This window comes from Oncorhynchus kisutch, linkage group LG5, assembly GCF_002021735.2.
Source record: "Oncorhynchus kisutch isolate 150728-3 linkage group LG5, Okis_V2, whole genome shotgun sequence".
Classification (NCBI taxonomy): domain Eukaryota; kingdom Metazoa; phylum Chordata; class Actinopteri; order Salmoniformes; family Salmonidae; genus Oncorhynchus; species Oncorhynchus kisutch.
The window spans coordinates 13851691-13877796 of record NC_034178.2 but is presented as its reverse complement, the minus strand read 5'-3'; the positions used below and the strand labels follow the sequence as shown (position 1 = coordinate 13877796).

The 26106-nt window shown below is 44.2% G+C and overlaps 1 protein-coding gene across 4 annotated transcripts in view; it reads left to right on the top strand.

Moving 5' to 3' along the window:
- Nucleotides 1-23672, top strand: part of LOC109890683 (glycogen synthase kinase-3 beta) — a 54870-nt gene extending 31198 nt beyond the window's left edge. The window contains exons 3-11 of one of the 4 annotated variants that reach the window (XM_020482655.2): nt 417-500; nt 12503-12613; nt 13553-13683; nt 14057-14163; nt 14427-14524; nt 15741-15836; nt 17416-17623; nt 21805-21903; nt 22469-23672. In XM_020482655.2, coding sequence (XP_020338244.1) covers nt 417-500; nt 12503-12613; nt 13553-13683; nt 14057-14163; nt 14427-14524; nt 15741-15836; nt 17416-17623; nt 21805-21903; nt 22469-22533 — 999 coding nt within the window. In that variant the 3' untranslated portion in view covers nt 22534-23672. Of the gene's footprint in view, nt 1-416; nt 501-12502; nt 12614-13552; nt 13684-14056; nt 14164-14426; nt 14525-15740; nt 15849-17415; nt 17624-21804; nt 21904-22468 lie in introns of all 4 variants that reach the window. The other 3 variants (XM_031824520.1, XM_031824521.1, XM_020482656.2) reach the window with 3 other exon arrangements.
- Nucleotides 23673-26106: the final 2434 nt, after the last annotated feature.

Sequence of the window (26106 nt, the reverse complement as noted above, 5' to 3'; positions counted from 1 at the left end):
TAGCACACCTGATTTAACCAACCGGCTGACCAGTTGAACCAGGTGTGCTAATACTGGATTAGATCTAGTAAGTGGAGCTGCTAGGCTGCGGGGTACTCAACGAGCGGTTTGGGAAACACTGAGGGCTTTGGGGGAGAAGTCTGGATGCTCCATGTTATGTTGTCTCACTCTCCCTCTCTCTCTCTCTCTGAACAGCCGTTTTCCCTAACCCTGGATCTGTCAGCCCCTATCAGATGAGCCTCAAAAGCTTTTTAAGACTCATTTAAGAGAGCGTGTCTAACTGGTTCAGAATCAGAGGAAAGTTTCTTCTGGGAGAGATACTGTCTGGGAGAGTGCAGCTTCTTTAGCCTGTTTGACTTGTCTAATACTCGCAGGTTGTCAGATTTTCTCAATGTCTCTTTCTCATCTCGTCACAGAACCGGGAGCTGCAGATCATGAGGAAACTGGACCACTGCAACATAGTGCGTTTACGCTACTTCTTCTATTCCAGTGGAGACAAGGTGGGTGGTTGCTGCTCAAACGTCAGTCTGTCCGTCTGTCTCTGTGTGTTGTTGCAGGTGATGGAGACTCGCTATTCAACAAGTTTTTGTTTGACACTGGCTAGGCTAAATGTTGCTCCTGAACTTCTGTTTCTACCACTTACATTCTTTGACCTTCCATTGTGAAGAATTTCTTATTAACTTAAGCTGTTTAGGTTTATACTCTTATATTGTTGGGATTAGGGCTAGCCCCATTTAGTTGTCTGAGTTTTTCTTTATTTTTACTATTTTATACATTATAGAATAATAGGGAAGACATCAAAACTATGACAACACATATGGAATCATGTAGTAACCAAAAAAGTGTTAAACAAATCAAAATATATTTTAGATTCGTCAAAGTAGCCACCCTTTGCCTTGATGTCAGCTTTATACACTCTTGGAAATCTCACAACCAGTTTCATGAGGTACTCACCTGGAATGCTTTTCCAACTGTCTTGAAAGAGTTCCCACATATGCTGAGCACTTGATGGATGCTTTTACTTCACTCGGTGTCCAACTCATCCCAAACCGTCTCAATTGAGTTGAGGTTGGGTGATTGTGGAGCCCAGGTCATCTGATGCAAGCACAAACTAGATGGGATGGCGTATTGCTGCAGAATGCTGTGGTAACATGCTGATTAAGTGTGCCTGGAATTCTAAATAAATCAGTGTCACCAGCAAAGCACCATTACACCACCACCTCCATGTTTCACGGTGGGAACCACTCATGTGGAGATCATCTGTTCACCTACTCTGCTTCTCACAAAGACCTGGCGGTTAGAACCAAACATATCAAATTTGGACTCATCAGACCAAAGGACAGATTTCCACCGGTCTAATGTCCATTGCTTGTATTTCTTGGTCTAAGCAAGTCTCCCCTTCTTATTGGTGTCCTTTAGTAATGGTTTCTTTGCAGCAATTCGACCATTAAGGCCTGGTTCACGCAGTCTCCTCTGAACAGTTGATGTTGAGATGTGTCTTGTTACTTGAACTCTGTGAAGAATTTATTTGGGCTGTAATTTCTGAGGATGGTAACTAATGAACTTATCCTCTGCAGCAGAGGTAACTCTTCCTGTGGTGGTCCTCATGAGAGCCAGTTTCATCATAGCGCTTGATGGTTTTTGCGACTGCACTTGAAAACACTTTCAAAGTTCTTAAGATTTTCCCGATTTGACTGACTTTCATGTCTTAAAGTAATGGACTGTCGTTTCTCTTTAAGACGTGCTCCTGAAATTGTATATGGTTCAATTACATAAGAACAATGGTGCAACACAAATATAAATGATATTATTTTATAACAAATGAGCTTTCTCCCGCGTTGGATTAGTGGTCGCTGTCCGCGGTTCGGAAACACATCAGTGTGCTGTTGAATTGGCACCTTTTCCTTGACCATGTTACTATGTGCATAATAGCAAAGTTAACCAGCGTATTGGTGTTGAGAACTTGGAATGTGGTGGAGGCAGCAGCGGAGTTAGAGAGAACAGCCCTTCCCTTATTGTCTAAGAAAGGTGAGGGGAGAGGAAACCCCAACTTAATTGGGTCTATAATCAATAGCCTAACTGTTAAATGTGCCTAGCTTTAGAAATCTTCAGTATATCTGCAGAAATAAGACAGGTCCTGCTTCAGTTGCCTGTTTGAGTGTTTAAAAGCCTACTGATTCCGTGCTCACGCAACATGTCAAGTAAACAATTTCACAAATTTGGCTGTTTTTAATCTTTGCATTGCTGTAAGAAAGGCTTTATACTTTAGTTTTTTGTTAGAACATCCTCTCTGACATTATTTCAAATTTATTTCGTGTTTACACTGTTCCAAGTGTAACTATTTATAATGCTCTTTTTTTTTTCTTGATCGTCTTATTATTATGATCATAAGTGATGTCATTATCATTGGTAGGTTTAGTATAGCAGCCTTGTATAACTACCACTGACTGAGCTGTCGGCCTGAAAGCACATCCGGTTTAGTCTTAAGACTGTAACTTACTTAGGCCTGTATTTCAATACTTTTATAGGCTACTGTTTCAATCAGTCATTCATTCATGTCATCGCACAGCATACGAGTCATTCATGATTTGAAATGCAGTCAAGCATTTTAGTTTTAAAATGAAAATAAAGTGAGCCTTGATTTAATTAGCTTAAACAGACTGTTTTTAGTCTTTGCTGTAATAAAGGCTTAACAAAAAAACGTTACATCAGACTCTGGTACGCTTATACATTATTTGCTGTTTACATTGTTCCAAACGGTCAGAAAAAGAATATTGTAATCAATACAGCGTCTGTTTTGCACACATAATATGCCCGCAGCGCTTGTGCCTTACCTTTTTCTTGATCTCCAGTGCTTTCCCACAACTTGTCAAATTTATTCCACACATCGGACTATCCCTTTATCTCCTCAGCAACCCGTAAACACCCCTTTTTCGAGTTTGTCATTTGCATTTTAGTCATTTAGCAGACGCTCTTATCCAGAGTGACTTATAGTTAGTGCATTCATCCTTAAGATGGCTAGGTGGGACAACCACATATCACAGGCATAGAAAGTACATTTGTCCTCAATAACATAGCTGTCAGTAGAGTAAGAGCTAGAAGGGGGTTTGGGGTCAAGTGCATAATTGTTTTTTTGGTGGGGGGTGTGGAGGTAGGGAGGATAATTATTTAAGATATTTTTTAAGAGGTAGGGTTTCAGGTGCTTGGGCTATATATGAATGGCCTATCAACTTTCACAGTGAATTATTTTGTAATTGTTTTGTGTGTATGAATAGAATATTTCCAAATGCATCAGTAAAAAATATTAAGCCTATTTAATGCAACCTTTGCTGTTAATAGATTGCAAGGCAGCATACAACTAATCTAAACATTTGGAAATTATAACTTTGTCATCCATAGCCTTTAGGATCACTAAAATGTCCAAATGATGGTTTAGAAACTTGGGAACCAGGCTTGAGTTATCAGTGTGGCCCTATCACCTGGACATATTGGAAAAACTGTATCTTCACGCCTAGAATAAAAACCTCCAGGCTTCTGTCATAACTGTCAATTTATAAAATAATAATAATTACCGGGCAGTTTTGAAAATAACTAATCCTGTCCGAATCGTCCTCTGGAATAACGGACATTCTGAAGTAATAATTACATAAACAACTTTCTCTAGTAATACTAGTCCCATACAAATAGGTCTCTGGTCAAGGACATTCAATGCATACATGTGTCACATGAAGAGAGCAAGGGTTGAAGGAATAGGGAATGTTTTTCCTAAACAAATTAGGGATTTTGGTAACATAACTTTACAGTCAGAAATTGCAGCTTCAGCAACACGGACAGCACGATAAACACTTTGATGTTCAGTGGTGTTCACTGCAGCAGGGAGGAGAGTAACTTGATTTTTTTCTTTTGCAATTTTTTTTACACCGCAGCAAGTCTAAACCCGGCACAATCAAATCAAATGCCGGTCGGACTCCCTCTAGTCATTTGTGTGTCTTAATTATTTAATCAAACAGTGTGCTTAACCTCTCTGGGATCGTTCGGGACGCTAGCATCCCATCTCGCCAACAGCCAGTGAAATTGCAGGGCGCCAAATTCAAAACAACAGAAATCTCATAATTAAAATTCATCAACCATACAAGTATTTTACACCATTTTAAAGATACACTTCTCGTTAATCCAACCACAGTGTCCGATTTCAAAAAGGCTTTTCGGCAAAAGCAGAACATATCATTCAGCCATTTTCCAACCAAAGAGAGGTGTCACAAAAAGCAGAAATATAGATAAAATGAATCACTAACCTTTGACGATCTTCATCAGATGACACTCCCAGGACTCAATGTTAGACAATACATGTATGTTTTGCTCGATCAAGTTCATATTTATATCCAAAAACCTCAGTTTACATTGGCGCCATGTTCAGAAATGCCTCCAAAATATCTGGAGAAATTGCAGAGAGCCACATCAAATAACAGAAATACTCATCATAAACTTTGAAAGATACATGCTTTACATAGAATTAAAGATAAACTTGTTCTTAATGCAACCCCTGTGTCAGATTTCAATAAAGCTTTACGGCAAAAGCGCAATATTCAATAATCTGAGAACGGGTTCAGACACAAAATCAAGCCATACAGTTACCTGCCAAATTGTGGAGTCAACAAAAGTCATAAATGGCATTATAAATCTTCACTTACCTTTGCTGATCTTTGTCGGAATGCACTCCCAGGACTCCCACTTCCACAAGAAATGTTTGTTTTTTGTTCGATTACATCCATATTTATGTCCCAATACACGCGTTTAGTTTTGTTCAGGTGTTTAGTTCACTATTCCAAAGGCACAATGCGCGAGCGCAAAATCCAGACAAAGTCAAGAGTTCCATTACAGTTTGTCGAAACATGTCAAACGATGTTTACAATCAAACCTTAAGGTCTTTTTACAATAAATCTTCAATATTCCAACTGGATTTGTCTCAGGTTTTCGCCTGCCATATGAGTTCTGTTATACTCACAGACATCATTCAAACAGTTTTAGAAACTTCAGACTGTTTTCTATCCAATACTACTACTAATATGCATATATTAGCATATGGTAGCATGCAGTTTACTCTGGGCACCTTATTCATCCAAGCTACTCAATACTACCCCCGTCACCAAGAAGTTAAAGCATCAGATGAGCTCAGTGAATATAGTTGATTTGATTAAAACATAGAAATACACATTTAAAAATGTTGACCAATCGATTGGAACAAACGACTCTTGGTCGACCAATATTTTATTTTTGTCAGGGACAGCCCTAGCTGGGATATACGTGAACAAGGGGACATTCGAGTTGGGGCATTAAAACCTGTTAAAAAGAAAGGCATGTGGTGCATTGTGATATTTTGGTCATTGTGGCTAAGCAGACTGACATTGTGGCCTATGGTGGTGTGCAGTGTACGTCTGTTTGCATAGACAAAGTGACAGTCTGCCACTATGACCTGTGTCGTGTCTGGTTAATGTGATGTGATCCTGGCACAGTGTGGTGGGCATGCTGACACTGGGTGTCTGGCCTCTAGATTTGGGCCAGAGGAAACTGGAGCCTGCTATGTGACCAGACTAAAAGGATGCTGCTCTACCTTAATAAGAACCGGCTCATATTCTTCCCTGCCTTGCCCAGTGATTGGATTCATCTCCTTACCGCCTCTTGTGATGGGAGAAAACATTTTATACAGTTATCAGCGTATTATTTTGGGTGGGGACTAGGAGAGGAATCCACTTTACACTATTGAAATGTGGCCCATGACTGTATGCCCTTTAGCCCCAGTCAGACAGAACACCAGGACCTAGTGTCTGGAGGGCTGTACACTGATCTGCAACCCTGCTTGCCCTTTCCCCTCTGGCTGTGACTTCATAGACACATGAGACGGTCTGCTGTGGAAGGGGAGTCACTGTTGTTCCATAGAAAGGGTTGCCTCAACAGGATGGTGCTCATTAGGGCATGCAACAGATTATTGTAATTTTTTTAACTGGCTAGTTTGGTAACCAGTTCATAATAGCAATAAGGCACCTCGGTGGTTTGTGTTTTGTGTCAATATATCACGGATAAGGGCTCCGCATTGCATCGTGCCTACGAACAGCCCTTATACCACACCCACTCGGGGCTTTATTGCTTAACTATACCATTCTGCAAAATACACAGATTTGCATCTTGTATACTGTATAATTTCCACCATCTAATGGTTAATCAGGGTCCGTTTGAAACAGATTTGCCTTTCCTCTTGATTGGTGAAGCATAGCTTTGCTTCATTTATAAGCATATACAAGGCTTCTATTGAGACTCTGGGAAAACAAAATCTCATTTAGACATGCAGCCATGGCACAAATTGGCACATAAACGACATGAATTTTTTTAGATGGGGTATGACATTTGCCATATTTTTTCCAGCCCAATATCATAACCTACCACATGATTTACAGATAACCTATGAGTTTATTTAGCGAATGCTGGCAAATACAGAAAATAGACAGGAGACCACACACTGTCTGAGAAAACAATTTTGTTTTCCCTGACTTCCGGCGCCGACAGAGATGGCCGCCTCGCTTCGCGTTCCTAGGAAACTATGCAGTTTTTAGTTTTTTTACGTGTTATTTCTTACATTAGTACCCCAGGTCATCCTAGGTTTCATTACATACAGTCGAGAAGAACTACTGAATATAAGATCAGCGTCAACTCACCATCAGTACGACCAAGAATATGTTTTTCGCGACGCGGATCCTGTGTTCTGCCTCTCAAACAGGACAACGGAATGGATCCCATGCAGCGACCCAAAAAAACGACTCCGAAAAAGAGGGAAACGAGGCGGTCTTCTGGTCAGACTCCGGAGACGGGCACATCTTGCACCACTCCCTAGCATTCTTCTCGCCAATGTCCAGTCTCTTGACAACAAGGTTGATGAAATCCGAGCAAGGGTAGCATTCCATAGGGACATCAGAGACTGTAACGTTCTTTGCTTCACGGAAACATGGCTCACTGGAGAGACTCTATCGGAGGCGGTGCAGCCAGCGGGTTTCTCCACGCATCGCGCCGACAGAAACAAACATCTTTCTGGTAAGAAGAGGGGCGGGGGCGTTATGGCTAACGAGACATGGTGTGATGAAAGAAACATACAGGAACTCAAATCCTTCTGTTCACCTGATTTTAGAATTCCTCACAATCAAATGTAGACCGCATTATCTACCAAGAGAATTCTCTTTGATTATAATCACAGCCGTATATATCCCCCCCAAGCAGACACATCGATGGCTCTGAACGAACTTTATTTGACTCTTTGCAAACTGGAATCCATTTATCCGGAGGCTGCATTCATTGTAGCTGGGGATTTTAACAAGGCTAATCTGAAAACAAGCATATCGATTGCGCAACCAGGGGTGGAAAAACCTTGGTTCATTGTTACTCTAACTTCCGCGACGCATATAAGGCCCTGCCCCGCCCTCCTTTCGGAAAAGCTGACCACGACTCCATTTTGTTGATCCCTGCCTACAGACAGAAACTAAAACAAGAGGCTCCCACGCTGAGGTCTGTCCAACGCTGGTCCGACCAAGCTGACTCCACACTCCAAGACTGCTTCCATCACGTGGACTGGGATATGTTTCGTATTGCGTCAGATAACAATATTGACGAATACGCTGATTCGGTGTGCGAGTTCATTAGAACGTGCATTGAAGATGTCGTTCCCATAGCAGCGATTAAAACATTCCCTAACCAGAAACCGTGGATTGATGGCATCATTCGCGTGAAACTGAAAGCGCGAACTACTGCTTTTAATCAGGGCAAGGTGACTGGTAACATGACCGAATACAAACAGTGCAGCTATTTCCTCCGCAAGGCTATCAAACAAGCTAAGCGTTGGTACAGAGACAAAGTAGAATCTCAATTCAACGGCACAGACACGAGGCATGTGGCAGAGTCTACAGTCAATCACGGACTACAAGAAGAAATCCAGCCCAGTCACGGACCAGGATGTCTTGCTCCCAGGCAGACTAAATAACTTTTTTGCCCGCTTTGAGGACAATACAGTGCCACTGACACGGCCTGCAACGAAAACATGCGGACTCTCCTTCACTGCAGCCGAGGTGAGTAAGACATTTAAACGTGTTAACCCTCGCAAGGCTGCAGGCCCAGACGGCATCCCCAGCCGCGCCCTCAGAGCATGCGCAGACCAGCTGGCCGGTGTGTTTACGGACATATTCAATCAATCCCTATACCAGTCTGCTGTTCCCACATGCTTCAAGAGGGCCACCATTGTTCCTGTTCCCAAGAAAGCTAAGGTAACTGAGCTAAACAACTACCGCCCGTAGCACTCACTTCCGTCATCATGAAGTGCTTTGAGAGACTAGTCAAGGACCATATCACCTCCACCCTAGACCCACTCCAATTTGCTTACCGCCCAAATAGGTCCACAGACGATGCAATCTCAACCACACTGCCCTAACCCATCTGGACAAGAGGAATACCTATGTGAGAATGCTGTTCATCGACTACAGCTCGGCATTCAACACCATAGTACCCTCCAAGCTCGTCATCAAGCTCGAGACCCTGGGTCTCGACCCCGCCCTGTGCAACTGGGTACTGGACTTCCTGACGGGCCGCCCCCAGGTGGTGAGGGTAGGCAACAACATCTCCACCCCACTGATCCTCAACACTGGGGCCCCACAAGGGTGCGTTCTGAGCCCTCTCCTGTACTCCCTGTTCACCCACGACTGCGTGGCCACGCACGCCTCCAACTCAATCATCAAGTTTGCGGACGACACAACAGTGGTAGGCTTGATTACCAACAACGACGAGACGGCCTACAGGGAGGAGGTGAGGGCCCTCGGAGTGTGGTGTCAGGAAAATAACCTCACACTCAACGTCAACAAAACTAAGGAGATGATTGTGGACTTCAGGAAACAGCAGAGGGAACACCCCCCTATCCACATCGATGGAACAGTAGTGGAGAGGGTAGCAAGTTTTAAGTTCCTTCGGCATACACATCACAGACAAACTGAATTGGTCCACTCGCACAGACCGCATCGTGAAGAAGGCGCAGCAGCGCCTCTTCAACCTCAGGAGGCTGAAGAAATTTGGCTTGTCACCAAAAGCACTCACAAACTTCTACAGATGCACAATCGAGAGCATCCTGTCGGGCTGTATCACCGCCTGGTACGGCAACTGCTCCGCCCACAACCGTAAGGCTCTCCAGAGGGTAGTGAGGTCTGCACAACGCATCACCGGGGGCAAACTACCTGCCCTCCAGGACACCTACACCACCCGATGTTACAGGAAGGCCATAAAGATCATCAAGGACATCAACCACCTGAGCCACTGCCTGTTCACCCCGCTATCATCCAGAAGGCGAGGTCAGTACAGGTGCATCAAAGCTGGGACCGAGAGACTGAAAAACAGCTTTTATGGCCATCAGACTGTTAAACAGCCACCACTAACATTGAGTGGCTGTTGCCAACACACTGACACTGACTCAACTCCAGCCACTTTAATAATGGGAATTGATGGGAAATTATGTAAATATATCACTAGCCACTTTAAACAATGCTACCTTATATAATGTTACTTACCCTACATTATTCATCTCATATGCATACGTAGATACTGTACTCTATATCATCGACTGCATCCTTATGTAATACATGTATCACTAGCCACTTTAACTATGCCACTTTGTTTACATACTCATCTCATATGTATATACTGTACTCGATACCATCTACTGTATCTTGCCTATGCTGCTCTGTACCATCACTCATTCATATATCCTTATGTACATATTCTTTATCTCCTTACACTGTGTATAAGACAGTAGTTTTGGAATTGTTAGTTAGATTACTTGTTGGTTATTACTGCATTGTCGGAACTAGAAGCACAAGCATTTCGCTACACTCGCATTAACATCTGCTAACCATGTGTATGTGACAAATCAAATTTGATTTGATTTGTCACTTGGGGCAGAGCACTGAGCAGTCAAGCAGTCACTACCTGTTGCTGTCAAACCAATCAGCTATTGACATGGTCAGGAGGGAACAAGGGAAGTATCCAATCACCTGCCTTTTGTGTGAGCCGATAAGCCAATCAGAGGTGTAATTTAGGGGCTGCTGTTGCTGTAGTGAGGCAGGCAGGAGAGTGAGTCATCCTTTGTGTGGGGCTTATTTTAGAGCATTGCTCTATCAGGAAGTGTGTGTTTTGTGTGTGTGTCTCTCTCTCTCTATGTGTGTGTGCGACTGACTGTGTCTTGAGATTCCTGACTTTAATCCTAGTAGTTCTACAAGCTTCCCACAATAAGTTGGGTGAATTTTGGCCCATTCCTTCTGACAGAGCTGGTGTAACGGAGTCAGGTGTGTAGGACTCCTTGCTTGCACACACTTTTTCAGTTCTGCCCACACATTTTCTATAGGATTGCGGTCAGGGCTTTGTGATGGCCACTCCAATACCTTGACTGTGCTGTCCTTATGCCATTTTGTCACAACTTTGGAAGTATGCTTGGAGTTGTTGTCCATTTGGAAGACACATTTGCGACCAAGATTTAACTTCCGGACTGATGTCTTGAGATGTTGCTTCAATATATCCAAATAATATTCCCTCCTCATGATGCCATCTATTATGTGAGGTGCACCAGTCCCTCCTGCAGCAAAGCACCCCCACAACATGATGCTGCCACCCCCATGTTTCACGGTTGGGATGGTGTTCTTCGGCTTGCAAGCCTCCCCCTTTTCCTCCAAACATAACGATGGTCATCCTGGCCAAACAGTTTTATTTTTGTTTCATCAGACCAGAGGGCATTTTCCAAAAAGTACGATCTTTGTCCCCATGTGCAGTTGCAAACCGTAGTCTGGCTTCTTCCTCCTTCCTCAATATAGGATTGTTTTACTGTGGATATAGATACTTTTGTACCAGTTTCCTCTAGCATCTTCACAAGGTCCTTTGCTGTTGTTCTGGGATTGATTTGCACTTTTCACACCAAAGTACGTTCATCTCTAGGAGACAGAACACGTCCCCTTCCTGAGCGGTATGACAGCTGCGTGGTCCCATGGTGTTTATACTTGGGTACTGTTGTTTGTACAGATGAACGTGGTACCTTCAGGCTTTTGAAAATTGCTCCCAAGGATGAACCAGACTTGTGGAGGTCTGCAATTATTTTTCTGAGGTCTCGGCAGATTTCTTTTGATTTTCCCATGATGTCAAGCAAAGAGGCTTTGAGTTTGACGGTAGGCCTTGATATACATCCACAGGTACACCTTCGATTGACCCAAATGATGTCAATTAGCCTATCAGAAGCTTCTAAAGCCATGACATCATTTTCTGGAATTTTCCAAGCTGTTTAAAGGCACAGTCAACTTAGTGTATGTAAACTTCTGACCCACTGGAATTGTGATATAGTGAAATAATCTCTCTGTAAACAGTTACAAATTACTTTAATTAACAAGTCATTTGTGGAGTGGTTGAAAAACGTGTTTTAATGACTCCATCCTAAGTGTATGTAAACTTCCGACTTCAACTGTATATAAAACATTTTAGAACACCTGCTCTTTCCATTTCATAGACTGACTAGGGGAATCCAGGTGAAACGCTATGATCCCTTACTTGTTAAATCAACTTCAATCAGTGTCGATGAAGGAGAGGAGACCGGTTGAAGATGGAGTTATGAGTGTAATTATGCCGTTCAGAGGGTGAATTGGCAAGACAAACGGGGGATTTGAACGGGGTATGGTAGTAGTTGACAGGCGCACCAGTTCGGGTCAAGAACTGCAACACTGCTGGGCTTTTCATGCTCAACAGTTTCCGATGTGTATAAAGAATTGTCCAACACCCAAAGGACATTAAGCTTGACACATGTTCCACGGGGATGCTGGCACGCTTTTGACACCATGTAGAGTACATACCCAGACAAATTGAGGCTGTTCTCAGGGCAAAAGGGAGGACTGGGGGAGGGCACGCAACTCAATATTAGGACGCTGTTCTTAATGTATTATACACTGTGTAAATGTGATCATTCTTTTCGTGGTTCATTGAAGACATCTGCAGCGACTGATTCATAGAGAAAGTGTGATATCCCATTGCCCTCACTAGAACAGTCATCTGTTCCTCTGTTGTCCTGCCAAGAAAAACAACTATCTGACTCCCTTGATGTTAAGTCTAGCTTGTGTCTCTCTGCCAGATCATACAGTAACTGTTTTTCCTCTTTTTTTCCCTCTCTCTCACTGTCTGTCTGGCCTGCTTAGTCACACAGCAAGGCCTGGGTTGTTTTCATTAGGCACACAATGGAAAATATGTTTTTCAACGGAATACCTGGAATGGTCCAGGTAGCCCCTCAGCATTTCAGTCCATTTTCTTCCGTTTGGTGCCTAATGAACAAGAACCATGTTACATTGTGATCACGCCAAAGGAATTGATACATGCTTCTAACCTCCTCGGCCCACTGTCCCTAGTCTGACTCATACTCTAAATGTGTGTGTGTGTTGTTTGTTTGTTACAGAAGGACGAGGTGTATCTCAACCTGGTTCTGGACTACGTTCCTGAGACTGTGTACAGAGTTGCTAGACACTACAGCCGAGCCAAGCAGACCCTCCCCATGGTCTATGTGAAGGTAAGACCCCCTCGAGTCTATCGCTTCATCAAGAGACTGCTCTCCATGTTAATTTAGATCAGTGTTTCTCAACTGCAGTCGAGCACCCAACATCACACATTTTTGTTGTATGCAGTGCGGTCTAACGCACTGCATCGCAGAGCGAGAGGTGTCACTACAGACCCGTGTTCGATCCAAGGCTTTGACGCGACCGGGAGACACAAGGGGTCGCACAATTGGCCCACTGGGTTGGCTGGCCGTGATGTCCTTGTCGACTCCTTGTGGTGGGCCTAGTGCATGCACGCTGACTTCAGTCGCCAGCTGTAGGGTGTTTCCTCTGACACATTGGTGCTTTTTTGGTCAAGTGTGCAGTGTGTCAAGAAGCAATATGGCTTGGCGGGGTCGTGTTTCGGAGGACGCATGGCCGTCGACCTTCGCCTATCCCAAGTCCGTACAGGAGTTGCACCGATGGGACAAGACTGTAACCACCAATTGGGGAGAAAAAGGGGTCAAAATAGAAGTGTTTGCCCAGTACTGTAGAACCTACAGAATAGTCCCACGCAGTGTGTGGTGGTGGGATGGTTGTGTCTGGCCAGGCAGACGGACTCCTTTGGGCATTTCCCTCCCATCCTCCTCACCATGCTGTCCTGCGTCATCGTGCAGCAGCCAGTTGAGATGGCGTCAGCTCCTTATTATAGCGCCCCCGCTGTCTCTGCCTTTCCAACTTGCCACTTAAGGAAGTGGAAGTAGTGGTATAAACAAAGGACTGGAGTCTGAGCCAGGGCCCGCTAGCTGTGGCTTTCTGGGGGATTTGAACACTGGCACACTGTTATTTTTAGCACATTGAATACGAGGGAGCAGGAATTGCCTCTATTCTATAGGCCTACTACTCATGTCACTATGTGTAGCTAGCTTAGCGCATGTACTAAGTTGTGTGTGTCCACATCTCTCTCTCTGCAGATGTACATGTACCAGCTCTTCCGGAGCTTGGCCTACATCCATTCCTTTGGGATCTGCCATCGGGACATCAAGCCCCAGAACCTGCTGCTGGACCCGGAGACAGCCGTGCTCAAGCTCTGTGACTTTGGCAGGTGGGCTGGAACATTTGAAATACAATGGAGCCATATTGATGGAGGAAGCAAGGATTTGACAGCTAATAATGTTTTCAGACATAGACCCAACCTAGCCCAGCTCATAGAATATAATTACTAGAATGGACAAAGTCCCTCAGGCTCACACAACAACAATTTGCTGTGGTCTGGGCCTGAGTTCTAGCTGTGTCTGAAAACGTTACTTGCTTAGTTACCCTGCTTCCTCCATCCCCTTTTCCTTTGAGAGGAATTGAGGAAACTACTAATTGGTATACATAAAAGAAAAAGCAGTTTCATGTCTCAAATCCTCCTTTTGACTGTCCTTACCCACCATCTTTCCTTCCTGCCTTCCTTCCTTGGTTATCTTTGGCAGTGCGAAGCAGCTGGTCCGTGGTGAGCCCAATGTGTCCTACATCTGCTCACGGTACTACAGAGCCCCAGAGCTCATCTTTGGGGCCACTGACTACACCTCCAGCATAGGTATGCTTCTACTACTAACTCCTTACACTGACTACACCTCCCACTACGAACACCTCCCACTACTAACACCTTACACTGACTACACCTCCCACTACTAACACCTTACACTGACTACACCTCCCACTACTAACACCTTACACTGACTACACCTCCCACTACTAACACCTTACACTGACTACACCTCCCACTACTAACACCTTACACTGACTACCCCTCCCACTACTAGTGTGTGTGTCCTCACAGTATTTCTCCATCCTCTGCAGATGTATGGTCCGCTGGCTGCGTTCTAGCAGAACTGTTGCTAGGGCAACCCATTTTTCCCGGTGACAGTGGGGTGGATCAGCTGGTGGAGATCATCAAGGTAAAAACACCTGCCTTCAAATGTCAACAGACAGACGGTAAGCCGGACCGTCACCCAAAGGAATGCACAGAGATACCGTGACGAGATCCTGAGGCCCATTCTTGTGCCATTCATCTGCCACCATCACCTCATGTTTCATCATGATAAGGCATGGCCCCATGTCACAGGGATCTGTACACAATTCCTGGATAACTGAAAATGTCCCAGTTCTTCCATGGCCTGCATACTCACCACAAATGTTACCCATTGAGCACGTTTGGGATGCTCTGGATCAACGTGTATGACGGCTCGTTCCAGTTCTCACCAATATCCAGCAACTTCGCACAGCCATTATAGAGGAGTGGGACAACATTCCACAGGCCACAATCAAAAGCCAACTATGGGAAGGAGATGTGTGAATGAGATGTGTGCATAAGTTTAAATGGTGGTCTTCTGATCCACGTCCCTACCTTTTTTAATGTATCTGTAAGCAGCACATGCATATCTGTATTCCCAGTCATGTGAAATCCATAGATTACGGACTAATTTATTTATTTAAATTGACTTATTTCCTTATAATCTGTAATTTAGGTAAGTCTTTCAAATTTTATCATGCTGCGTTTATATTTTTGTTCAGTGTACATATTGTACATAAAACATAAAATATTCGTTATATAGTGGCATATAAAATATTGATGAAACAAATTATTTTCAGGACACACTCTTAAAATGAATGATCAAGCAAAGCAAAACAAAACCTGTATGTGAATATTTGAAGATATTATCTCATGAATCACTTTTTTGTAAGTACATTTCCCAGAATGTATCCCTCAAGTTGACCATAGAGCCTTCAAAAAGAAGCTAAACAAATGAAATTGTTGGTGGAAATATAATTTGCTATTCTAAGCACTAAGGTTAAAAGAAATGTGATATATTCTTTGCTATCTATGTTCTATGACTGAGTGGAATTTCTTTGAATTTTGCTGAATTAAATATATTTCCTATCACTCAAATTCTACATCCTGTAGGGTGTGGCCAATCCAACCAGAATTTCAACTGATGAGTTGAATGGGAGTCAATTCCCAAATTCTGAATTAAGAACAACCCTGGTGGCATTGTAACTAATATAATGAGTGATTAACTTCTGTTTTGTGCTCAGTACACACCTGATACTTCAAATGTACATAGTTGTACGTATCGATGGGAAAACGGTTCCTATGTCTCCGTGTCTCCCCAGGTTCTCGGCACTCCCACTCGGGAGCAGATCCGAGAGATGAATCCCAACTACACTGAGTTTAAGTTCCCTCAGATCAAGGCACACCCATGGACTAAGGTGAGTCAACAGGTACAGGAACCGTTTTTTACTATTTTAAAATCTGTCGCCTACATCCAAGTGTCTCTTTCTCTCTGTGTGTGTGTGTCCTGTCTTCAAATCTCACTCATGCATCAGTGAACCTCAGTGTGTTCTTGAGATGTTAAACACTCCCACGGTCACCGGCCCCAGGGGCAAGCAGAGGAACAGCAGTGTACGCACAAACCCTCACATAAGAGCTCGTTCTAGAATCTGCAGGTTGAACAGCATGTGCAGGACTCCCAATGTGCCGCACCACATTGGTGGCAAAAGGGACAGCTGGTCCTAATTCGCTGCCTATTGCGCTCCCCATAGGCTCCAACCCTTCAGTGTTTCCACATCTGAAGGGTTGGCTAAGTATCCCACATTACAAATCTGCACACATCGAAGGGTTACATGCTGACCACACCGCTCGCGTCGCTAAATAAATGTACACTTCCATGTTATTCAATCATTGCACCCACACTGCTCGCGCGTGTCATCGAGGGCTGCATGGCCAGGCGAGGTTAAGTTTGTTTTGATATTTCAACCTGCATGTCCTGATCGCTTCTGGTATGGGTGAACAAAATCAGCTTTCACGCAATGGCGCATGCCTGCAGTTTGGTCAGCATGTTAGGGATACAGGTAGGGAGCTAATTGGGACCGGAATATTTGTCCCACGGTTTTACACCAGCTCTCCCCTCTGCAAGAGACAATTTATGCTTGATCTGAAAATGTGGTCGGAGATGCCGTTTGGGGGGTGTGGCCAAATAGAGCTCCGTACCGCATCTCTTTGCGCATCTCAAATTCTGTAACAACGCGGAGGGCTCCGTATGGCTCCGCATTGACATGATTGGTTGACGGTAGGTGAGGGCGGGAGGTCCTGTATAAACACAAACTCACTTCCTTCAAAACAGCTTTGGGCTGCTCGGTGAAGCGCAAGAAGTGTGAATGCCCTGACTTCTGCAGTGGCCATATCACCGTAAATGCTGCACGGCCAATGCCGAGATCGGGATTGACCATGCAGCACCTTTAAGATATGTTTACACTCCCTCTGGTGGTGTTCTTCTGCACTGCACTGTCCTCTGGCCTGTGAGTTTCTGAATAAAAGTGAATCTACAAGATATTTTTGGTCCCACTTTTTAAACAGTCACTTCAAAGGTTTAACGAAGCCTTTATAAACCCTTTATAAATGCTTCAGAATCAATTCATAGGATTATGCCACATTTGGCAAAACACGATGTAAGAACCATATATAGATATATCTGGTTATATAGATATATATATATATGCAGTGCTTATGAAGACTTAAAGAATGCTAAGTAAGGCTTTGTAAAATTGTTTAGTGTGGAGCAAGATTTTAAAACCCTGTCAGGATTTTGCACAGGCACTGTATAATGTTTAGCAGGTGTAGGGTGAAGTTGTCTTTGGATGCTGATCTTTGGTCAGTTTTGCATATTCCCCACTAATGCTTAAGGCAAGGATTGGGGGAAGCTGATCCTAGATCTGTACCTAGGGTAATCTTCACCCAGGAGCTTTAGCTGACGTGTCACCTCTAACCTGTGTCATTGACCGGTTTCAGCCTTGTGTGATTGGCTCTCAGGTGTTCCGGCCGCGCACGCCCCCTGAGGCCATCGCTCTGTGCTCGCGTCTGCTGGAGTACACCCCCACAGCGCGCTTCACGCCCCTGGAGGCCTGTGCCCACACCTTTTTCGACGAGCTCCGGGACCCCAACCTCAAGCTGCCCAACGGGCGCGAGAAGCCCCTGCTCTTCAACTTCTCCACACAGGGTATGGATGGAGCTCATACACAGCTCTGTATCTCCTACAGAATTACTAGAACGGACAAAGACCCTCAGACCACTGCAATTTGACTGGAACAGTCACGGGGACCACTCAATATGGATGCCAGTCGACTCATCACAGAACTTTGACTTGAATAGGAATTGTATTTCTATGCATGCCAAATTTGACTACTGATTAGCATGGTGGTTGGTAAGGGGAATGTGACTATTAGTCCATTAGATGATTATGATTTAAATTTGATCAGAGCAAATTAATGCTGTGATTATGATTGATTGTAAATTGTCACTATTCCTTGCTGCTTTGTAATGCAGGGCTTCCTCGTAAAAGACACCTTAGTCTCAATGGGACTTCCCCTGGTAAAATAAAGGCTAAATATGCTATGATGGTGAATGTGAAAGTTGGGCCTGTAGTTGTAGGCCAAATGGTAGAATGTGTGTCTATAGGTAACTGTATTTGGGTAGTTGGGTCTGTGGTTGTAAATGGTAGAATGTGTGTCTATAGGTAACTGTAGTTGGGTCTGTGGTTGTAAATGGTAGAATGTGCAAAGGAGCAAAATTAATAGGTAGGGAAAGAGGTAGTTGTTTGGGCTAAATTATAGGTGGGCTATGTACAGGTGCAGTAATCTGTGAGCTGCTCTGACAGTTGGTGCTTAAAGCTAGTGAGGGAGATAAGTGTTTCCAGTTTCAGAGATTTTTGTAGTTCGTTCCAGTCATTGGCAGCAGAGAACTGGAAGGAGAGGCGGCCAAAGAAAGAATTGGTTTTGGGGGTGACTAGAGAGATATACCTGCTGGAGCGTGTGCTACAGGTGGGAGATGCTATGGTGACCAGCGAGCTGAGATAAGGGGGGACTTTACCTAGCAGGGTCTTGTAGATGACATGGAGCCAGTGGGTTTGGCGACGAGTATGAAGCGAGGGCCAGCCAACGAGAGCGTACAGGTCGCAATGGTGGGTAGTATATGGGGCTTTGGTGACAAAAAGGTTTGCACAGTGATGGACTGCATCCAATTTGTTGAGTAGGGTATTGGAGGCTATTTTGTAAATGACATCGCCAAAGTCGAGGATTGGTAGGATGGTCAGTTTTACAAGGGTATGTTTGGCAGCATGAGTGAAGGATGCTTTGTTGCGAAATAGGAAGCCAATTCTAGATTTAACTTTGGATTGGAGATGTTTGATATGGGTCTGGAAAGAGAGTTTACAGTCTAACCAGACACCTAAGTATTTGTAGTTGTCCACGTATTCTAAGTTAGAGCCGTCCAGAGTAGTGATGGCGGGCAGGTGCAGGTAGCGATCGGTTGAAGAGCATGCATTTAGTTTTACTTGTATTTAAGAGCAATTGGAGGCCACGGAAGGAGAGATGTATGGCATTGAAGCTTGCCTGGAGGGTTGTTAACACAGTGTTCAAAGAAGGGCCAGAAGTATACAGAATGGTGTCGTCTGCGTAGAGGTGGATCAGAGACTCACCAGCAGCAAGAGCGACCTCATTGATGTATACAGAGAAGAGAGTCGGTTCAAGAATGAACCCTGTGGAACCCCCATAGACTGCCAGAGGTTCAGACAGCAGACCCTCCGATTTGACACTGAACTCTATCAGAGAAGTAGTTGGTGAACCAGGCGAGGCAATCATTTGAGAAACCAAGGCTGTCGAGTCTGCCGATGAGGATGTGGTGATTGACAGAGTCGAAAGCCTTGGCCAGATCAATGAATACGGCTGCACAGTAATGTTTCTTATCGATGGCGGTTAAGATATCGTTTAGGACCTTGAGCGTGGCTGAGGTGCACCCATGACCAGCTCTGAAACCAGATTGCATAGCAGAGAAGGTATGGTGAGATTCGAAATGGTCGGTAATCTGTTTGTTGACTTGGCTTTCGAAGACCTTAGAAAGGCATGGTAGGATAGATATAGGTCTGTAGCAGTTTGGGTCAAGAGTGTCCCCCCCTTTTGAAGAGGGGGATGACCGCAGCTGCTTTCCAATCTTTGGGAATCTCAGATGACACGAGAGGTTGAACAGGCTAGTAATAGGGGTGGCAACAATTTTGGCAGATAATTTTAGAAAGAAAGGGTCCAGATTGTCTAGCCCGGCTGATTTGTAGGGGTCCAGATTTTGCAGCTCTTTCAGAACATCAGCTGAACGGATTTGGGAGAAGGAGAATTGGGGAAGGCTTGGGCGAGTTGCTGTGGGGGGTGCAGTGATGTGGAAAGCATGGCCAGCCGTAGAAAAATGCTTATTGAAATTCTCAATTATGGTGGATTTATCAGTGGTGACAGGAAACACTATCTTCAGTGCAGTGGGCAGCTGGGAGGAGGTGTTCTTATTCTCCATGGACTTTACAGTGTCCCAGAACTTTTTTGAGTTAGTGTTGCAGGAAGCAAATTTCTGCTTGGAAAAAGCTAGCCTTGGCTTTTCTAACTGCCTGTGTATAATGGTTTCTAGCTTCCCTGAACAGCTGCATATCACGGGGGCTGTCTATAGGTAACTGTAGTTGGGTCTGTGGTTGTAAATGGTAGAATGTGTGTCTATAGGTAACTGTATTTGGGTCTGTGGTTGTAAATGGTAGAATGTGTGTCTATAGGTAACTGTATTTGGGTAGTTGGGTCTGTGTTTGTAAATGGTAGATTGTGTGTCTTTAGGTAACTGTAGTTGGGTCTGTGGTTGTAAATGGTAGAATGTGTGTCTATAGGTAACTGTATTTGGGTAGTTGGGTCTGTGTTTGTAAATGGTAGAATGTGTGTCTATAGGTAACTGTAGTTGGGTAGTTGGGTCTGTGGTTGTAAATGGTAGAATATGTGTCTATAGGTAACTGTATTTGGGTAGTTGGGTCTGTGGTTGTAAATGGTAGAATGTGTGTCTATAGGTAACTGTAGTTGGGTCTGTGGTTGTAAATGGTAGAATGTGTGTCTATAGGTAACTGAATTTGGGTCTGTGGTTGTAAATGGTAGAATGTGTGTCTATAGGTAACTGTAGTTGGGTCTGTGGTTGTAAATGGTAGAATGTGTGTCTATAGGTAACTGTAGTTGGGTCTGGGGTTGTAAATGGTAGAATGTGTGTCTATAGGTAACTGTAGTTGGGTCTGTGGTTGTAAATGGTAGAATGTGTGTCTATAGGTAACTGTAGTTGGGTCTGTGGTTGTAAATGGTAGAATGTGTGTCTATAGGTAACTGTAGTTGGGTCTGGGGTTGTAAATGGTAGAATGTGTGTCTATAGGTAACTGTAGTTGGGTCTGTGGTTGTAAATGGTAGAATATGTGTCTAGGTAACTGTATTTGGGTAGTTGGGTCTGTGGTTGTAAATTGTAGAATGTGTGTCTATAGGTAACTGTAGTTGGGTCTGGGGTTGTAAATGGTAGAATGTGGTTGTATCCTGACTCTCCACCCTTCTCACAAAGTGTTCACTTTCACACTTCTTGTCGTGGATGTGACATTGTTGGAAAAGCCCTTTATTCACTATTTACACCAATCCAACTCTTTTAAATCCATGATGGGAGTGTGCAAATTTGTTCCATAGCCATAGAATTTGACTGAGGATGGTGATTGATTAGGATGTGATCATAGTGAACGTATGCTGTGACTCCGGTAGGATGGTGATTGATCAGGATGTGATCATAGTGAACGTATGCTGTGACTCCGGTAGGATGGTGATTGATTAGGATGTGATCATAGTGAACGTATGCTGTGACTCCGGTAGGATGGTGATTGATTAGGATGTGATCATAGTGAACGTATGCTGTGACTCCGGTAGGATGGTGATTGATTACGATGTGATCATAGTGAACGTATGCTGTGACTCCGGTAGGATGGTGATTGATTAGGATGTGATCATAGTGAACGTATGCTGTGACTCCGGTAGGATGGTGATTGATTAGGATGTGATCATAGTGAACGTATGCTGTGACTCCGGTAGGATGGTGATTGATTAGGATGTGATCATAGTGAACGTATGCTGTGACTCCGGTAGGATGGTGATTGATTAGGATGTGATCATAGTGAACGTATGCTGTGACTCCGGTAGGACGGTGATTGATTAGGATGTGATCATAGTGAACGTATGCTGTGACTCCGGTAGGACGGTGGTGAATATGATAGTCGGCTCTGTAGTTGTAAATATAAGATGTGCTGTCTATCTGTAGGTGATTTTGTCTGACGTGGTGTTTCTTTCTCTGCTTCCCCAGAGTTGTCCAGTAACCCCTCCTTAGCCTCCATCCTCATCCCCGCCCACGCCCGGAATCAGCCCGGGGCCTTCACTCCTACCAACGCCTCCGCACCCTCAGGTCATTACACCCCCCACCCCCCTGTCTCTCTCACCCTCTCTCTCTCTCTCTCTCTCTCTCTCTCTCTCTCTCTCTCTCTCTCTCTCTCTCTCTCTCTCTCTCTCTCTCTCTCTCTCTCTCTCTCTCTCTCTCTCTCTCTCTCTCTCTCTCACCCTGTCTCTCTCTGTCTCTCCCACTATTGCCATTTCTAAATCGACCTCTAGACACGTTTGTAGATCTGACAGGGTTGGATAGGTGTAAACTAGGGTTCTTGTGGCAGGGGCTATGGGTCAGTGGAGGATTGGGAACTTCTCTCTCATGTCCTCACCCTCACCTCTCACTACTCCTGGCTAGTCTCTCTTCTCAGTACTAACCAGGGCCCGTGTTCACAATGCGTCCCAGTGTATAGCGTCTAGAGTGCTGATTTAGGACCAGATTTCCCCTTTAGAAAATAACGAATAACATGATATGGAAAGAGTGGACCTGATCCCAGATCCGCGCTGTTACTCTGAGACACTTTGTGAATATGGGCCAAGAGCTCTCCTCATTAAGGGCAAGTTGTGTAACGTACTGCTTCCATTTCCAGATGCCAACAGCGGAGACCGTGGCCATACCACCAACGCTGCCTCCGCCTCCAACGCCTCCACCTGAGACCTTCCTGACCCCGCTGCCCATGCCCCAGCTCCTGGACAACAACAGTGGCATGGCGGCACACCAACCAATTAATAAAGCAAAGCAAGAAAACTGACGCCCGAAAAGATGAACACAAGGAAAACCGAATCGGAACTTCGTTATTCCCCTACCACCTCCACCCTCTCCTCTCCCATCGTTTTAATGTTTGTTTATTTATTTGTATAAAAAGGACAACCGTGATATGTTCTCAGAGCTGCTCTTCATCTTTCTGTACTTTGAAGAAGAGGGGACCGGGTGTGTTGAGTGTAGAGATAATGTATAGCTATATAAGTATACAAAAGTACTCTGGCGTGTTAGTTTCCATGGACAATCTTCTTTTTATCGTATGCTAGATAAAGTCATCCCACTCTCTCTGTGTAGGAGAGGCCTCTACTTGCGTCCTGCAACAGCCTTACGTTCAGACTGTGGCCCATCGGGGCCCCTGTCGACCCCTTCCCACCCATTCATACATATACATCTGAGGACCTTGATGACGTCGCGACTTTTAATGGTTGACCTCGATATCTGTGTCTGTGTTCAATGTACACATAAACAATTGGTATATTGTAGAATTGTGTCAGCTACTTTCTCTCCCACTTCAGAAATCACACTCCTGCTATGCAGCACCATTTTTAGATTCTGCTCGTAGGGCAACAGCTGTCTCGTAACTCTGCACGTTTTTTGGGTACGTCCCCCTTTTAGCTCCGAGAAACGGTGCATAAATGAGTTTTACCGCGTTTTTCCCCTAAGGGTTATGACGTACCGACAAAACTTTGCCAGAACAGACCTAAGAGCAAGAAAGAGGTTCTGTCTCGTGATTTCAATGAAGACCAGGACCTCTATTACTTTTCCTGCTGCTTGTCAGATAGACATTATGACTAGTAAAGTCTGGCATTGTTCTGTTTCTTGTTAGTGGGTGGGTTTCGAGGACTGGCTATGAAGGATGCTTGGATGCGGGCGTATGATTGCATTTCCTCACAATCTTTTGTTACCATTCTGTGTCCGAATGTTCCCTATAATTTAGTGCACTACTTTTGACCACAGTCCACATAGTGAGGCAAAAAAGTATTTGATCCCCTGCTGATTTTGTACGTTTGCCACTGACAAAGAAATGATCAGTCTATAATTTTAATGGTAGGTTTATTTGAACAGTGAGAGAGAGAATAGCAACAAAAAAATCCAGAAAAACGCATGTCAAAAATGTTATAAATTGATTTGCATTTTAATGAGGGAAATAAGTATTTGACCCCTCTACAAAACATGACTTAGTACTTGGTGGCAAAACCCTTGTTGGCAATCACAGAGGTCAGACGTTTCTTGTAGTTGGCCACCAGGTTTGCACACATCTCAGGAGGGATTTTGTCCCACTCCTCTTTGCAGTTCTCCAAGTCATTAAGGTTTCGACCCAGACGTTTGGCAACTCGAACCTTCAGCTCCCTCCACAGATTTTCTATGGGATTATGGTCTGGAGACTGGCTAGGCCACTCCAGGACCTTAATGTGCTTCTTCTTGAGCCACTCCTTTGTTGACTTGGCTGTGTGTTTTGGGTCATTGTCATGCTGGAATACCCATCCACGACCCATTTTCAATGCCCTGGCTGAGGGAAAGAGGTTCTCACCCAAGATTGGACGGTACATGGCCCCGTCCATCGTCCCTTTGATGCGGTGTAGTTGTCCTGTACACTTAGCAGAAAAACACCCCCAAAGCATAATGTTTCCACCTCCATGTTTGATGGTGGGGATGGTGTTCTTGGGGTCATAGGCTGCATTCCTCCTCCTCCAAACACGGCGAGTTGAGTTGATGCCAAAGAGCTGCATTTTGGTCTCATCTGACCACAACACATTCACCCAGTTGTCCTCTGAATCGTTTAGATGTTCATTGGCAAACTTCAGATGGGCATGATTATGTGCTTTCTTGAGCAGGGGGACCTTGCGGGTGCTGCAGGATTTCAGTGCTTCACGGCGTAGTGTGTTACCAATTATTCTCTTGGTGACTACGGTCCCAGCTGCCTTGAGATCATTGACAAGATCCTCCCTTGTAGTTCTGGGCTGATTCTTCACCTTTCTCATGATCATTGCAACTCCACGAGGTGAGATCTTGCATGGAGTCCCAGGCCGAGGGAGATTGACAGTTATTTTGTGTTTCTTCCATTTGCGAATAATCGCACCAACTGTTGTCACCTTCTCACCAAGCTGATGGTCTTGTAGCCCATTCCAGCCTTGTGTAGGTCTACAATCTTGTCCCTGACATCCTTGGAGAGCTCTTTGGTCTTGGCCATGGTGGAGAGTTTGGAATCTGATTGATTGCTTCTGTGGACAGGTGTCTTTTATACAGGTAACAAAATGAGATTAGGAGCACTCCCTTTAAGAGTGTGCTCCTAATCTCAGCTCTTTACCTGTATAAAAGACACCTGGGAGCCAGAAATCTTTCTGATTGAGAGGGGGTCAAATACTTATTTCCCTCATTTATAATGCAAATCAATTTATAACGTGCATTTTTCAGGATTTTTTTTTGTTATTCTGTCTCATTGTTCAAATAAAACTACCATTAAAATTATAGATGGATCATTTCTTTGTCAGTGGGCAAATATACAAAATCAGCAGGGGATCAAATGCTTTTTTTCCCCTTCACTGTAGCTCTGGGCAAAAGTAGTAGGGAATAGGGTGTCATTTCAGACGCAGCCCCCATGTCATTTTAAACCACTGTTGGAAGTCCTTCCTCATTCTGACTTCACCCTTTCCTGCTCTTCTTTTACAACTGAAAGTCCTTCCATCCCATCCCTCAACACTTTGAAGACCTATACAAAAAGTACGCACAAATGTGTTTGTATTTATGTTTGTAGATGCTCTTCACCAAACTGGCTTATGTGTGCGTGTCTTCCTGTGGTATGTATGTAAATAGGCAGACCCAAGAACTGTTAATGAGCAAAAACAACAAAAATGAATGATATAAAGAAGAATACAAAATGTAAAAAAAACCATTCAGGTTAAAAGTTAGTGTAGTCAAACTAGATCAGCTTTTGTTTTTTTCCTCCAGCCATATAGTTCAATCTCAACTGTACAGTAGGTGCCAGCTGTATCATTGTAAGAATAACCAGTAATGTATAGTGTATCTATAGGTTGGAGTGCCTTTGCTTCCACTCATTCTCTCCTCTCTTCCCCATGTCCCCTCCCTCCATGGTCCTACCTGGAGGTTCTGGTGTGAAATTGCCCTTACGCACAGATCTAGGATCAGCTTGGCCTCCCGAAATCCTAACCATAGTGGGGAAAACGCAAAACTGACTCAAGACCAGCGTACAGGGCAACTTCACCCTATTCCTTCCTGGGGTGCTGTTGACTTCCCCTTTCCACCTCTCTGATCTTACATGTACCACAATTCACTGCAATAGCCAGTTGTCACATAGACCACACTCATCACATCATGTTTCTTTTTGTACGATTGTCTGTGTCTTTGACTTTCGCATTGTCTTGTTAAAGTGTCTGAGAAAATCATTCTCTTTCCAGGAAGGTTTGGGGTTTTAAAATGTGTTTTTATGGTTTTATGAGATGCGCA